At 46.9% G+C, this 15,471-nt stretch overlaps 1 protein-coding gene across 1 annotated transcript in view; it reads left to right on the top strand.

Annotated features, from left to right (window-relative positions):
- Positions 1-15,471, top strand: part of shroom3 (shroom family member 3) — a gene marked incomplete at its 3' end in the record, with an annotated part of 158,441 nt that overhangs the window by 127,210 nt on the left and 15,760 nt on the right. Inside the window, exons 22-23 of the mRNA XM_083638063.1 lie at positions 12,229-12,296; positions 14,648-15,389. Coding sequence (XP_083494189.1) covers positions 12,229-12,296; positions 14,648-15,389 — 810 coding nt within the window. The remainder of the gene's footprint in view (positions 1-12,228; positions 12,297-14,647; positions 15,390-15,471) is intronic.

Below are 15,471 nucleotides of genomic sequence, written 5' to 3'. Positions count from 1 at the left end.
GCCTCTGACACACCTGTAGCCTCTGACACACCTGTAGCCTCTGACACACCTGCAGCCTCTGACACACCTGCAGCCTCTGACACACCTGCAGCCTCTGACACACCTGTAGCCTCTGACACACCTGCAGCCTCTGACACACCTGCAGCCTCTGACACACCTGCAGCCTCTAGTGCCTTTTAAACATGTTATCTGGATCATGTCCTGCTAGAGAGAACAGGATATTTTCAGGTTTTGCCTTTCTAAACATGAGGGGTCTTTGTTAAGAAACAACTGGATATGAGCCGTTTTTTCTGCCAGTGGGCGGCGGGGGGGGGGGGGGGGGGGGGGGGGGGGGCGGCGTTTCACATTTCTTGTGAAATCCTATCACATTTCACAAGAAATGTGATAGGAAACAGCTTTAGCGAATTTGTAACCAAACAAAAACAAATCAAGTCATATCTGACTTGTTTTAAATTTATTTCTCCCCACAAAAGTTTGATAGCCTATCAGTCAGTCAGCTCCTATCCTCTCCACAGTGTGGATGCACAGTCTGCCTGCCTGACAAATCTGGAGACTTCAAAAAACATGTTTTAACGGAGTCCATTGACAACGAGGGGTGGCAATGTGCCAAAAATGCCTTTGTTAAGCTACATAAAGCCACGCAGTCACTGTGGGTGATTTATTTTATGACATTCAAGTCATATCTGACTAGTTTGAAATGTATTTCTCCCCACAAAACTTTGATAGCCTATCAGTCAGAGTCAGTCAGCTCCTATCCACTCCGCAGTGTGGGCGCACAGTAGCGTCAGGGACGATGAAAATTAATTTGGGGATGGAGCCATACGATAGCCTAAACACGCTCTGCTCGTTATGAACAGCGTTAAAAATGACATGCCACACACACACGCACACTAAACAGACATGCGGGCACTGGCAGAGAGACAAACGGGCAGATAGAGCGGCACGCATTGCGCAAAAAGTGTCAGAATGTCGGCTGCTCTTTGTGATAGTTGTTTCATTTGCTTCAGTCATCCTGCTGCCTCGTATTCTCAGGAGCGCGTTTCTGCTCCACTTTTCACTTTCCTTCCCTGCTGCCTCTCTGCAGTCAAGCCAGCCCTCACCTCGGAAAGCACGGTCATTCTAGCACCCACTTAACAAACCAAGCCGTTTTTGCAGCACTTGAGGAAACCGTGAGTTTGCTCGTTGATATAAGCGATTGCCCGAACGATTCATTAATTAATAAACTACCGAACGTGAAGTGAGTCACTTGAGCCACACCCGCCCACTCAGACATATGCGGATCATATCGTTCCACTGTTTAACATGACCAGCGCTTGCGTGGAAGCGGATCTTATACCGGTGGTCGAGGTAGATAAGATACGGAGTCTCGGGAGTGCGCGTAGGCCGGCTAATTGTTGTTTAACATGCAGGCCAACCGGCTAGGTGCAGGTTATAATACGGATTCCACTGCATGTTAAGAAGTGGCTTCTGACACACCTGCAGCCTCTGACACACCTGCAGCCTCTGACACACATGCGCCTCAGGTAAACAAGGAAGTAACTTTGGTTGCAGAGGGAACCAGGGGGAACTAGTTTTCGTTATGGATTTCCTTTGAAAATGACCTTTTCCGGTAACTTTGAATGATTTCATCGCGTGGTGAGTGCAAGATACAAGATGTTTATCGTCACTCGATGTACAAGTCACACACGTGTGACATTCTTGAGCTGTGTTGTGTTCCGTTACATATCGTTACCGTCAGCATCATCATCACCATCACCATCACCATCATCTATGTCATCATCAGTAAATGTCAGTCATTCTTGTTGTGCGTCTTCTTGGTACATCAACATCAGAACACCCTTATCAATATTACAATCTGTCATCGTACATAGTATTGCTGTTGCCCATATATAGTATTGCATATTGCCCAGGGGTTTGAGTCATTACTGGGTGTGTTGTATTTATTATTTAGGAGTCTGGTGGCCTGGGGGATGAAAATGTTCCTCAGCCTGCTTGTCTTTGGCTGCGTTTTGAGGGGGGTGGTGGGTGGTGGGTGGGGGTTAGCAGGGGGCGGATGCGTGATATGATTAATTTCTCCAGGAACTTGCTGGCTATGGGGGTTAGGGCTATTGGTCGCCAGTCATTAAAAGCACTATTTGTAAGATTCAGCACTACTAGAAAGACTATTATATACTGTATCTAGCGAGACATGCAAGTTATTGTGATGGGAGCAGTGAAAGAAGGCTGTGAAAACATGGGTTGTTGATAACGTCAAAATGTAAACTTAAACAGTCTATGAAACACATAGCCATGGCTTCCCATGCCACCGTAAACACTCGCATTGCTCTGATATAGCGTCTGCTATCTAACACTGTGCAACCCCAGACACTCGTCTTCCATCAAGACATGCATAGCGAGCCGGACAGTCGGAATAGCGCATTGTGTAAACGCAGACCAGGAAATACACAGTGCCAAACTGCGATACAAACAGAGACTATACCTTTCCACAGCCATGGGCGATTTATTTCCTCAGTCACAGTCGCAGCTTGATCCAGTATAGCTGTCAAGCCTCGCTGGGTCACTCTCTGTCATGGGTTAGGGTTAGGGCTGGGTCACTCTCTGTCATGGGTTAGGGTTAGGGCTGGGTCACTCTCTGTCATGGGTTAGGGTTAGGGCTGGGTCACTCTCTGTCATGGGTTAGGGTTAGGGCTCCAGCAGGTCTGAATCAACGAGCCAGGGTTTCACAGGTTCACAGCACAGAGAGGGGGCGTGGCTTCTTTCACTGTTCCCATCACAATATTTTGCATGTCTCGCTAGATATGTAATAGTCTTTTGTGGGCATCTAGTAGTGCTGAATCTTACAAATAGTGCCTTGAAGACCTGGTCACGTTTTTCTGCTTTGGTACGGGAATGATTGACTTGAAGCAGGTGGGGACGGGTTCGTAGTGCTAGGGACTGGTTGTAGATGTCCGTGAATACCCCCGCCAGCTGTTTGGCGCAGGCCTACAGGACGCGGGCCGGGGACGCCGGGGACGCCGTCCTTGCGAGGCTTTAACGCCCGTCGGACTTGGTCCTCGGTGAAGGTGAGGGGACAGTCTTGGTCTGCAGTGCTGGAAGGGGGGTGGGGGGGGGGGGATGTGTCTTGGGCAAAACGTGCGCGTATATCCGGCGTTACAAAAACACAAGTAGTAAGTAAGTAAGTATAAGTACATTTTATTTATATAGCACTTATCACAGAGAGGACTCACAAAGTGCTTCACAGGTTAAGAAACACACAAAATAAACAGAAAAATAGGACAATGCATACAAAGTAAAACAGCGAGATGGAGAAATAGCATACAGGATAGCAGGGTTACAGAGAAACGAAACATCAGGCCAGTCTAGGCAACAAATGCCTGTCTAAACAGAAATGTTTTCTAACTGCTTTTTAAAGATCTCAACTGAGGCCGCGGCCCTCAAGACCGGTGGAAGAGCATTCCACAACCTAGGAGCCACAGACTCGAAAAGGCTCGGGTCACCTTTGGTGACGAGCCTGGTGCGGGGCACAACCAAAAGACCCTGGTCAGCAGATCTCAGTGACCTGCTGGGGACATGTGAATGAAGCAGGTCACACAAATATGCAGGTGCCTGACCATGCAAGGCTCTGTAAGTAATGAGCAGAACCTTGAACTGGATCCTGAAATGAACAGGAAGCCAGTGCAGGGAGGCCAGGACAGGGGTCATGTGACTAGACCTACTTGTCCTGGTCAACAATCTGGCCGCAGCATTCTGGAGCAGTTGGAGGCGGTCCAGAGATGCCTTGCTGAGGCAAGTAAACAAAGAATTACGATAATCTAAACGAGACGAAACCAAAGCATGTATGATCATTTCTAGCTCATCATGTGGAACGACGGAAGTAAACACAAACAGGACAGACACAGCATTGCACTAAGACACAGTGGGGACATGCCAACTGAGACATAAAATTGCACAAGCCCTATTGCACAATTTGTTTAAATCATACATACCCGTAGGTAAAAGAGAATATAAAATCAACAATAAAACCAGCAGCGAGATATTAAATAAAAGAGTAAAAGAATAAAACATTAAAATAAGATTAAAGGAACACTCCGCCCATTTTCAACCAGCCTTGTATCATTAGAACATCAGTAGTATATCAGAAAACTGTAAACGGTTTTGAAGTCTGTCATTTAATTTGACAGTTATTGAGTGTTAAAGTGTGGACCAGTGACATCACTGGTCCACACTCACTCAAATGAATACCGTATTTCCCCAAATAATAGCCCGGCAGCAAATACGCGCCGGGCCCCTAATAGCCGCCGGGGGTCTGACCCCATTTTGCGTATTAAACGCCGGTCCGAGTAAACGCCGGGGCCATTATTTGCATTTTCTTAAGGTAACCCCAAAATTACTACGTTGCTGACAGCACTTGAAGGCAACACCAGTGTCGCGCAATACATGAAACAGCAGGGAGAAACACGTGAAAAGAAAACGCAAATCGAGGGAGCTCAACTTACGCTACCAAAAGCAATGCAGGGAAACCGATGGCATGGAAGCATTTCCACGATGTTTGGATTATGTAAAGAGTTCTGTTGACAACGGCTACCGCGGTCTTCACTTGAACTGAAGTCCCAGATGAGTTCAAGAGATAGACTTGGAAATAGACTCGTCAATGGTAAGACTGAGATTGTGTTATATTTATACCGATTACGTGCCTAATGATTGTGTGTGACTATGTTTAATCAGCACCCGCTGTGGTGTGTGTAGTGTTTTTGCAAGTTGTTGTAGTGTTGTGTTTGGGATGTGGCTATGTTCAGACTGGTCGTAGCCTATTTGCTGGTGTTGATAGAATTGCGTCGGTCAACGTCATCTTACAGTATTTGCAAGTGCATTGTTGAAGTGCCAAATGCCCCATTTAGTGTAACCATGGCATCTATTATTCGGGTGCGAGAGAAGTAGAAGACGACTTGTGTGTGTGTGTGTGTGTGTGTGTGTGTGTGTGTGTGTGTGTGTGTGTGTGTGTGTGTGTGTGTGTGTGTTGTGTGTGTGTGTGTGTGTGTGTGTGGGCTACACGGTAGGTAGCCACGGCTGATTGCTGATTTTTGGTATCCTCCAAGGTGTGTGGGCTGACGGTGGCAGTTGATGGGAGTGAGGACCTTTGCACTAAAAAACATGTTGGACAGGAACTGTCACCGAATAATGGCCTGGTGCAGGTCGGTGCAAAAATAAATAAACGCCTGCAGCAAATACGCGCCTGGTTCTTTTAAACGCCTGGGGTCCAAATCGATTTTGCGTATTAAACGCCCGGGCTACTATTTGGGGAAATACGGTAACTCATTAACTCAAATCAACTCTCAATAACTGTCAAACTATTCATCATTCATCTAGTTTGACAGTTATTGAGAGTTGATTTGAGTTAATGAGTTATTAATTTAGTGTGGACCAGTGATGTCACTGGTCCACACTAACTCAAATTAATAACTCATTAACTCAAATCAACTCTCAATAACTCTCAACATTCTGTCATTCATCTAGTTTGACAGTTATTGAGAGTTGATTTGAGTTAATGAGTTTCGACTTCAAAACGGTTTACAGTTTTCTGATATACTACTGATGTTCTAATGATACAAAGCTGGTTGAAAATGGGCGGAGTGTTCCTTTAAATGAAAAGTAAAAGAAATAAGATAAGAAAGTAAAACATGGGGCTATGATTACCGTTCCTACTTAGAGTGCCTCCACCTACATACTATGGATCGCAACAACCTGGAGAAAGAGCAGGCTGTTTGTTCAGAAGTGTAATCGAGGTGGGGAGGAAGGAGAGCTTGTAGCGGTTGCTCCTGTATCTGCTGGCTCTGAATCTTCTGCCAGAAGGTAACAACTCATATTCTGAAAATAAAATGTGAGAAGGGTCGGTCAGAGCTCTATGAGCCAGGCTGATCACCTTTTTCTCAAAGATGGACTGGAGCGTCAGTGATTCTTTCTTGCCGATCACTTTCATGGCTGTCTTCACCATTTTTACAATTCTAGATTTGAGCTTGACTGTGAGAGACCCAAACCATGCCGCCGTGCCATATCTGATCAGGCTTTCCAGCACAGCATTGTAGAATGTTGTCATGATTTTGGTGCACACTCCAAAAAGTCTGAGCCTCCGTAGGAAGTGCAAACGTTGTGTCCCCAGATACTTGTACGAGCTGACCTGCTCAATTTCCCTGTCACCTATGACCACAGGGTCATGTGCTCTCACTGTTCTCGGGTCAAAGATCATTTCTTTAGATTTACAGCTCCCCCACCTGTAAAGGAACTCATACACATGAAAAGAATCACTGGACTTTGGCACCAGGTCGGAAACAAGAGGTGACTGTGCAGTCCAGCTCAGACTGACCACCTTTGGCCAAAACGTTGTGTCCAGAAAAGGCTGTCAGATCTGGAACAGTCTCCCTGGCATCATAAGGGAAAGCCCCACCCTGGCCACCTTTCGAGGACAATTGAAAAAATGGCTGAAAGCCAACCAGACCTGTGAACACTTATAGACACACGCTGCACTTTGTAGCACACACACACACACACACGCACGATTACACACTCACAAGTACATACGCACACACAACATATACACAACCTTTCACTTATCCATAACACGTACATACTCCTACACACATACACACCCACACGCACACACAAATACACACCTTTGTAAATTGTTTATGGCTTTTCTATGCACTTTTAATGCTCTTAATGCACTTTGTCTCTTTATGCTTTGTCCCTCCCAAATAAACAAATAAAGTCAAAGTAAAGTAAAGGTGTTTAAAATAATAGTGTCATCTGAAAATGTGATGACAAAGTTGCTTGGCTGACTGTTCCTGCAATCATTGGTGTGCACAGTGAAAAGAAAGGGTGAGCTCACCCCCTCCTGGGGGGCACCTGTACTGCAGTGTTTAGCATTGGAGAGGGAAGAATAGAGAGCCGCAGTAACGAGTCCGGAAATCATCGATGCTAACAGCCCTGGTTCTTCACAGTTTTCGCCTATGGGAGTTTTGAATGGGTTTTTGGCGCGATGCTTCTAATAATCTCTCTGAGCAACGCTGGCTTAATCAAACGCGAACCAGTGTTTAGTAACATCATCTTCACACATGAAGACCACTTTTATGAGTTTTGAAGCTTTTATGTGCCGTTAAAAGGGTGGCTAGCTAGCAAACGGCTAAATGAGACTACACTGTTGAGTCGATGGGGATATATACGTCAATAACGTCACCACTTCAAAGGGCGAACACGGAAATTCTCTTTCCCTCACCTGGTTCAGCCCGTTCAGTCCGGGGTAATCAGTGCACACATCAACAACAGTCCAGGTTGAGTGCTGACGTGACGTGGAAGCCTATGCGACAGTGTGTAGTTCCGGATTAGCTTAGCTCGAGCTTTTTACTTCTAGGGCTCGCATTTACGCTACAAAACTCATGAAAGTGGTCCTCATGTGTGAAGATTATCCGACGGAACTCAGGTTCGCGTTTGATTAATCTTGCGTTGCCCAGAGACCGTATTTGAAGCATCGCGGCAAAAACCCATTCAAAAATCCCATAGACAGAAACAGTGAAGAACCAGGAAGTTCGGGACTTCCGCATTCTGCCTACAAAAATACGTCATCCCTGCGGCTCTCTATTAACCTTGATATATATATATATATATATATATATATATATATATATATATATATATATATATATATATATACAGTAAATATATATATATATATGCCCCCTTTTAGGGCGATACTTAGAGTGATACTTCCACTCATGTTTGAATACAGGGGTGTGGGGATCACTGCACACATCTGATTGCTGGGTACAAGTTGGGTAGCATAATTACTAAAATAAATAAAAGAGTAATATTGGTGATAGCAGCAGTATTGATCCAATGAAGCCACATTAGTGTTCATATATTACACTAAGGAACGTACGTGACCATAATAACGCAGCAGTGGGGGGGTGAAATGCACTTTCTAATGCACGCACAGTGAAGATAAAAGGCATCTACATTATAGTAGAATAGGAATATGGCAAATAGGCGAATCTCCAAAAATGTTGGCGTACCCCTTTAAACAAACAGGACTTCATGTGTTTCACATCAGATGTTTCCTCTTGGAGGAGTTGATGATGTGAAGTGATCAGCCTGCCAGGTTTCTTCCATAATAGGATAACATACTTGAACCTCTGTGCTGTGTGTGTGTGTGTGTGTGTGTGTGTGTGTGTGTGTGTGTGTGTGTGTGTGTGTGTGTGTGTGTGTGTGTGTGCGTGCGTGCGTGCGTGCGTGCGTGTGCACTCTAGGCTCTGCTATTTTCAAACTAGCCATGCCCTTATGAGTCTGTCTCTGCCCAGGCATCGCATCTGAGAGGAGAGAAGGGAGAGGGCGGGGGAAGGGAGGCCAGGAGAGAAGAGGGAGCGATGGAGAGGGAGGAGAAGCAGGAAAGGAATGGAGGAGTATTTAGGATGGAAGGGAAGGAGGTGGAGAGCGATGGAGTTAATCAAACGTGCACGGTGGCCGAGTGGTAGCCTTCTCGCCTCACAGCAAGAAGGTCCTGGGTTTGATTCCCGCCTGGGACGCTGTTGGCACTGGCGATATCTCTCCCCCTATGTCTTCGGTGCCTGGTGCCCAGGCGGGCTATTTCGTCGTCAAAAGGGCCTTTCTGTGTGGAGTGTGCATGTTCTCCCCGTGTGGCGGTTGGAAGAAGTTGGTCCCCCGTCGCTTCACTGCAGCTGCCCACCGCTCCTGGCCTGAGCATGGAGGGGGACGAGCCAGGATGGGTCAAACGCGGAGGACATTGCATGTGTGTGTGTGTGTGTACTGGCTGCCGTGCATGTGTGTGCATGCGTGGTGTGTCGTCTGTGACGAAGTATAGACGGGGTTTGTCCGTCCGGTTTCACATTCTACAACAAACGCAGACGTTTGTTTGGTGTGCCATGGCTGTCTGTCCTTGTTTGGAGATGTTACTTTGGTCAGATTCCACATGTTCACTCCTTGTTTGTCTGTGTTTAGCCCGTGGCACACCAATCAAACATTATCCAACAACTGCCAAGTAAGATGACAAGATAGATGTTCATCTCTTCTCTGTACGTGTAGTAAAAACAAATAGCTATACCCGCCTCTCCCGCTAGTTAGCTTAGCACAATGAATGTAGTAAATGGTACTGGCTGATGGAGCCGAAATCCTCACTGTAGCCAGGTGCTCCAAGAAGTGGTGCTCCACAACACTTCTTGGAGCATGTTCTTGGAGCACGGCTACATTTACATTTACATTACATTACATTTACATTACATTACATTACATCATTTGGCAAACGCTTTTATCCAAAGCGACTTACAATAACACATTTTTGTCAGCAATAGAGCAATCAACTATGCAACACAGTCTATGACAACTACAACTTCTGAAGGAACAGTGGTACAAGTTTTCTTTTTTTTACAGTGCCGATTTAAGCTAAAAACAGGCTATAAATGATGTCTTCCTCTTTTTTTACATTTTTGCTCCTATTAACAGGAGTAGGCTAGCCAGTACCATTTACTACCATTCATTGTGCTAAGCTAGAGAAGGGCATCTATATTCTCATCTTACTATCGGGAATATGGCAAATAGGTGAATCTCCCAAAATGTTGGTGTGTTCCTTTAAAGAAGAGAGGGAGAGTGGAGGAGAGGAAAGTCCCTTAAAGAAGAGAGGGAGAGTGGAGGAGAGGAAAGTCCTTTAAAGAAGAGAGGGAGAGTGGAGGAGAGGAAAGTCCTTTAAAGAAGAGAGGGAGAGTGGAGGAGAGGAAAGTCCTTTAAAGAAGAGAGGGAGAGTGGAGGAGAGGAAAGTCCTTTAAAGAAGAGAGAGAGAGTGGAGGAGAGGAAAGTCCTTTAAAGAAGAGAGAGAGAGTGGAGGAGAGGAAAGTCCTTTAAAGAAGAGAGAGAGAGTGGAGGAGAGGAAAGTCCTTTAAAGAAGAGAGGGAGAGTGGAGGAGAGGAAAGTCCTTTAAAGAAGAGAGGGAGAGTGGAGGAGAGGAAAGTCCTTTAAAGAAGAGAGGGAGAGTGGAGGAGAGGAAAGTCCTTTAAAGAAGAGAGGGAGAGTGGAGGAGAGGAAAGTCCTTTAAAGAAGAGAGAGAGAGTGGAGGAGAGGAAAGTCCTTTAAAGAAGAGAGAGAGAGTGGAGGAGAGGAAAGTCCTTTAAAGAAGAGAGGGAGAGTGGAGGAGAGGAAAGTCCTTTAAAGAAGAGAGGGAGAGTGGAGGAGAGGAAAGTCCTTTAAAGAAGAGAGGGAGAGTGGAGGAGAGGAAAGTCCTTTAAAGAAGAGAGAGAGAGTGGAGGAGAGGAAAGTCCTTTAAAGAAGAGAGGGAGAGTGGAGGAGAGGAAAGTCCTTTAACTCATTGAGTGCCAGCCACTTTTGGAAAACGGATGCTCCCAGTGCCAGAGTTTAAGAGCGTTTTCAGTGATTTCTCGAGGCCCACAGAATATTGTGTGATATTACTATGTAAACACCGAACACGCCCAAAGAACGATGAGACTCTCTTCTATCATCAGCAAAAAAAAGTTTATTGATATCATTTTCCGTTCTTTAGTTATGAGCCGGAGAAGATAGGTTGATTTCACCAAAAAGAGACGTTTCAAATTAGAAGCTGAGATAATTAGCCTTTTGTGAAATGAAGCATTTCAAGCACATGACTGACTCTGAAGCTAATATTTTCTGATGTGACACCTCAAAAATAATTTCCTTAAATAAAACAGTGAAAACAAAGGAATTTTGTTTGGCAAAATAATATTTTTTAGCTGCAACCAGCAGCGCTGGCCCCTGCGTGCGCTGCTGGTTGCAGCTTCTTGCTGGTCTTGATTTACTGCTGGTGGGCATCAGATATTCTAGCTTGCCAATCTGTTCCTCGAGCCTGCTGTCTGGGTCTGTCTGGGTCGGTGTTGTATGCTGCCCTGCGTGCCCCACCCCCCCCTCCCTCAACTGCAAACCCCTCCTCCGTGGGTGTGTCTCTGGTGGCTCTCTGCTGAGTTTGCTCTGCACTGAAAAGTGCGCTACATCCAGCTTTTTTACAGCGTTCCGTGTGTATTTGTCGCCCGCTCCCATCGCTTCCAGTTGAGAATAATAACAACTCCACAACTAATCATGCGGATGGGCTATCGCAGCGGACACGGAGGGGCTCAATTGTGGCAGCAGATTGGCTGCTGCAGGCACAGCTAACGTTATGCTTCATGCATATTGATGCATACCGATGCGATTTCCGTTTCCCCATGACTTCTTCTCTCTTTTGTCCTCGCCTTTCTCTAATCTGGAGAGCACTGTCGCCACCTAATGGGTCCGTAAAATAGCTTTTACACATTCAACATCCACCATACTTTCACAGGAGATGGATCTGGCTTTGATCCACGTCCCACCGTCAAAAAACGCAATTGACAACTTTAGTCGTCATTGGCACTCTACGTTAGTATTTGAATTGACGACTATAGTCGTCATTGGCACTCAATGAGTTAAAGAAGAGAGGGAGAGTGGAGGAGAGGAAAGTCCTTTAAAGAACAGAGGGAGAGTGGAGGAGAGGAAAGTCCTTTAAAGAAGAGAGGGAGAGTGGAGGAGAGGAAAGTCCCTTAAAAAAGAGAGGGAGAGTGGATGAGAGGAAAGTCCCTTGCACAGCGGCAGGGAAAGTCCTCCGAGGTTTATGAAGTTAAAATGTGAAATATGTCTGGGTGAAAGTGTGAGGGTCTGGAATGATCTTAGATCAGGACACAGCCCAGAGAAAGATTTAAATAATAAAGACATGTGTAACTCCATTCATATCCATTCATCATCAACAACAACAACAACGACAACGACAACCCACTGAGTGCTAGATGTGATTTCAACGTGTCTATCTAGAATAAGTAGGGGAGAGTGGGGTAAGCTGAGCCAGCTTTCAAGAATAAGGGGAGAGTGGGGTAAACTCAGCTTTTACTCTCAACTTTAGAGTTTGTTCAAGTTTGGTCTGAGTGGAGGCCCACAGTCTCACACATGGAAAACCCCTGTTATCTTGGCGAGGAAAACTGAGACAGAACTAAAACAAATGTTTCTGCTAACACTATGCTAATTAAGGTACAACGTGTAAGATGTATGGACATGTGGTTTCAGTCCTTGTTAGTAGACAAACATTACAATGAATGTCAAAAAGCAACTATTTCTATACAGTTTTGACAGTTTAAACCGTTTTATGAGCATACTTGAATCATCATGTGATTATTTGTCTCATCTGTCTCTCAGACCTGCAGGACGACCTGTCTCTCCTCAGCAGATCAACCTGACCCCAGTCCAGACGGCACCTGCTCAAGGTGAGGAGATGAAGACAGGCTGTGTATGAAATGCAAGGAATCAACCTATAGAGACACTGCATGAAATAGGCCACGCCCATCACGGGGGAAGAGCTCCGTTCATTTCCACACACCAGCGTCATTTTCCTTGAATGAAACATAGCTAAAAGCTGTTGTGTGGTGGGGCTGCGCAGAAAAACAAATGTAAAAAAATCGCCAGTTAAAGTTTTTTTGTACTCCTGAGCAAAACAAGGAAGCCATTGAGAATTGGCGAGAAGAAAAATGTGGATCTAGCTGTCAAGAAGTAAGTTGGAGTGTTCATCTTCCGTATATACGATATTTTGGTGCAACACGCAACCATGCACGAGACATAGGAGAACGCCAGGATTGGACAGGAGTTTGTGTTTTCCCCCGTCTTGGGCGTGGTTTCTGAATGATGACGCGTTACGCAGTGTCTCTATATAGGTAGCATTTCTAGGTACTGTAGGAAGTTGTAATTGTTATGTTTTAGGCTGTCTGAAACAGGTAGGATACATATTTGCAAGCTTTCTAGGTACTTATTGTTGGAGGAAGCATTACATTATATTACAGTCATATTCGACGTCAGGTCAGACACGCACGCGCACACACACACACACACACACACACACACACACACACACACACACACACACACACACACACACACACACACACACACACACAGTTTCCCCTGCCACTGCCACCCTCCAATTCGGGGAATGTTCTAAATTCAGGATGGCAGGGGAGAACTCCGCCTGGCTGCCCCCAGCATGCGATGCTACCTTCAGGACGTCTGAAACCAATTACTTCTCTGTCACCTAAATTCAAACCAGCTACCTACTTTCCCCCCCAATATTTTATTTAAAATATTTAAAATGATGAAACACAAACAAAACAAAACAGACAAATCGACTCAGACACGAGAAAAGAAAAGAAAGAAAAACATCCAAACATAATCAACATTCAACATTATAAAGTGGTGCTACCAGCCACCTGGCCCATTTCCACCGCTGGTATCAGTGCGGCCCCGCCCAGCTCATTTCGCTTTTTTGTCTCATTCCACCGATCAAAAACGTGGCCAGCCCGGGTTGAGTCGGGGTTGAGTCGTGCTAGTTTTGGTCCCTGCTTTGTTGAGGTTCCAGCGCTGTGGACCCGGTACCATACTGTGACGTGAAAACACTGCAGACGACTGATTGGTCAGGCAGAATCGTGTTTACTGTATCTACTGTCAATGCTGGATAGTGGGGCTTACTGTACCTTCTCTTCTGTTATTTCCATCAGTCTTTTGTGTTGCTGCCTTCGGCTCTGGTGAAATAAAATCCATCTCCTTGCTCAGCTTTAACATGACGGTGGAGAGAAAAAGTCCGCTCCTCGGGAAGCCCTTTGTAGTTGTGTGTAACGTCGGCTCCGCTCGGCCGGAGGCGGGAGTTTAGCGAAGCCGCGGTCTTGCCTGGTGAGTTGCCGCCAGGGTGGTGGGCTGGCTTCCCTTCTCCCCGTAGCGTACTCCCGTCCCCCGCGCAGCGCATGCATGTGAGTTTGAGTAACAACAAAGTCATATCCATTCTCCTGGCCGATTGTCACATTTGCCCATGTACACTGTAGGTCATTTAGAGGCACCAGTATTTCATAACCAGTTTAAAAGTTCTGTGTATGGATTTAATTTTAACGATATACGTTATAGGCTACTTCGGCTATGGGCGGAGGACAGATATGCGGTCGCTATGACGACCAGGTGTGGGCGGAGGCGAGTAAACTTTCTATGGAAGCAGAGTCTATATCAAGTAGAGATGAGTAAGACCAGGTTGAGTAGAGCTGTACTGTGCTGTTATATGTGGTGGAAATGAGCCATAAGGTGCCCATGTGCTTGTAAGTGATGTACTCTCACGCAAGGGGTCTATGGGAAACCAGCTGGGTGAGTCACCCGTCGCCCCTAACCTCATCGAGGTAGGCTAAAAACGGGTCCCAGATAGTTAGACATTTTCTATGTGAGTTGGTTCTCAGGAACCTTAGTCTCTCCATCCATATAACAGAGATCATGTCCGTCAACCACAGCTGGAAAGAGGGTGAAGAGGGGGACTTCCATTCCTTCAGAATGAGTTTTTTGGCAACAGTTGCCCCCAGTGTCAGAGATCGTTGCACAGCTGTAGTGAAGTTCAGAGAGGTCTCCGAGCAGCCGAAGATGGTGAGTTCTGCCTCCGGCTGAAGGGTTATTTCGTAGGCCTTAGAGTACCAGTCAAATATTTTGGCCCAGAATAAACCAGCTACCTACTTAGGTAGCTGGGTGATAGACAGCCACAGACTCCTCCTTACTTTTTTGCTCAGTCTGACCCCTCCTTGTTTTGTGCTCCTAGGCCCAGGCTCCTCCCACCCCCCCGTCACTCGGAGGGAACGTCCTAAGACTGGCGAGCGGCAGCGGGCGCTGAGTGCCTCCACGCTGGCAGCGTCTGTGGGTCTGTCCTGCCCCCTCTCCCCCCCTGGGTCTGTGGGTCTGCCCTGCCCCCTCTCCCCCCCGGGCGCTCCGGGGGAGTGGCACGCCGGCGAGCGGCTGAGCCTGGCCCACCTGGACGCCATCACCTTCCCCTGTGTCCTGCAGACTGCCATTGGTGCTGCCGATTCAGGTGCCGCCACTAGCGACGTTGAGAGCGGCACTACGGCCACTAGCATCAGGCTGGAAGGGCAAAACCCAGAGGAGGACAGAGGCCGGGATCTCCACGTCAGACACAGCCTGAGTGACACCTACGCATCAGGAGAGACCGCGGGGGAGGTCTGCAGAGAGAGAACGTTCAGTTTGGACTGTGGGGAAAACAACGGACAAGCATCGCCATCGCCACCGCCCACAGTCCCGCCCCGCAGGCCGCTGACTCCTCCGCCCTCCGTCCGCCAGCGCCTCCCCTCGCTGCGTATCTCAGAGTCCGGCCTCTCTGACGCGGTCGGCCAATCGCATCCCGTGGAATCCTTCGTCGACCTATCGCGGGAGGACGAGGCTTTCCTCTGGCATCCCGCCCTTCCATCCCCTCCTCCACCAATCAGAGAGACAGACATCACGGAGGACTTCCCCCCTCCTCCCTCCCCTGCACCGCAGAGCGTGGGCAGGTTGGTTCCCTGCTGCTCTCAACAGATCTCAACAGATTGGAGGAATAAAACAAGTTTCTTTGCCTGCATTTCCATATTATCC

Source organism: Poromitra crassiceps (assembly GCF_964638095.1).
Source record: "Poromitra crassiceps genome assembly, chromosome: 6".
NCBI classification, from domain to species: Eukaryota; Metazoa; Chordata; class Actinopteri; order Beryciformes; family Melamphaidae; genus Poromitra; species Poromitra crassiceps.
Note: the sequence above shows the minus strand (reverse complement) of the source record. Positions and strands in the feature narration are given on the sequence as shown.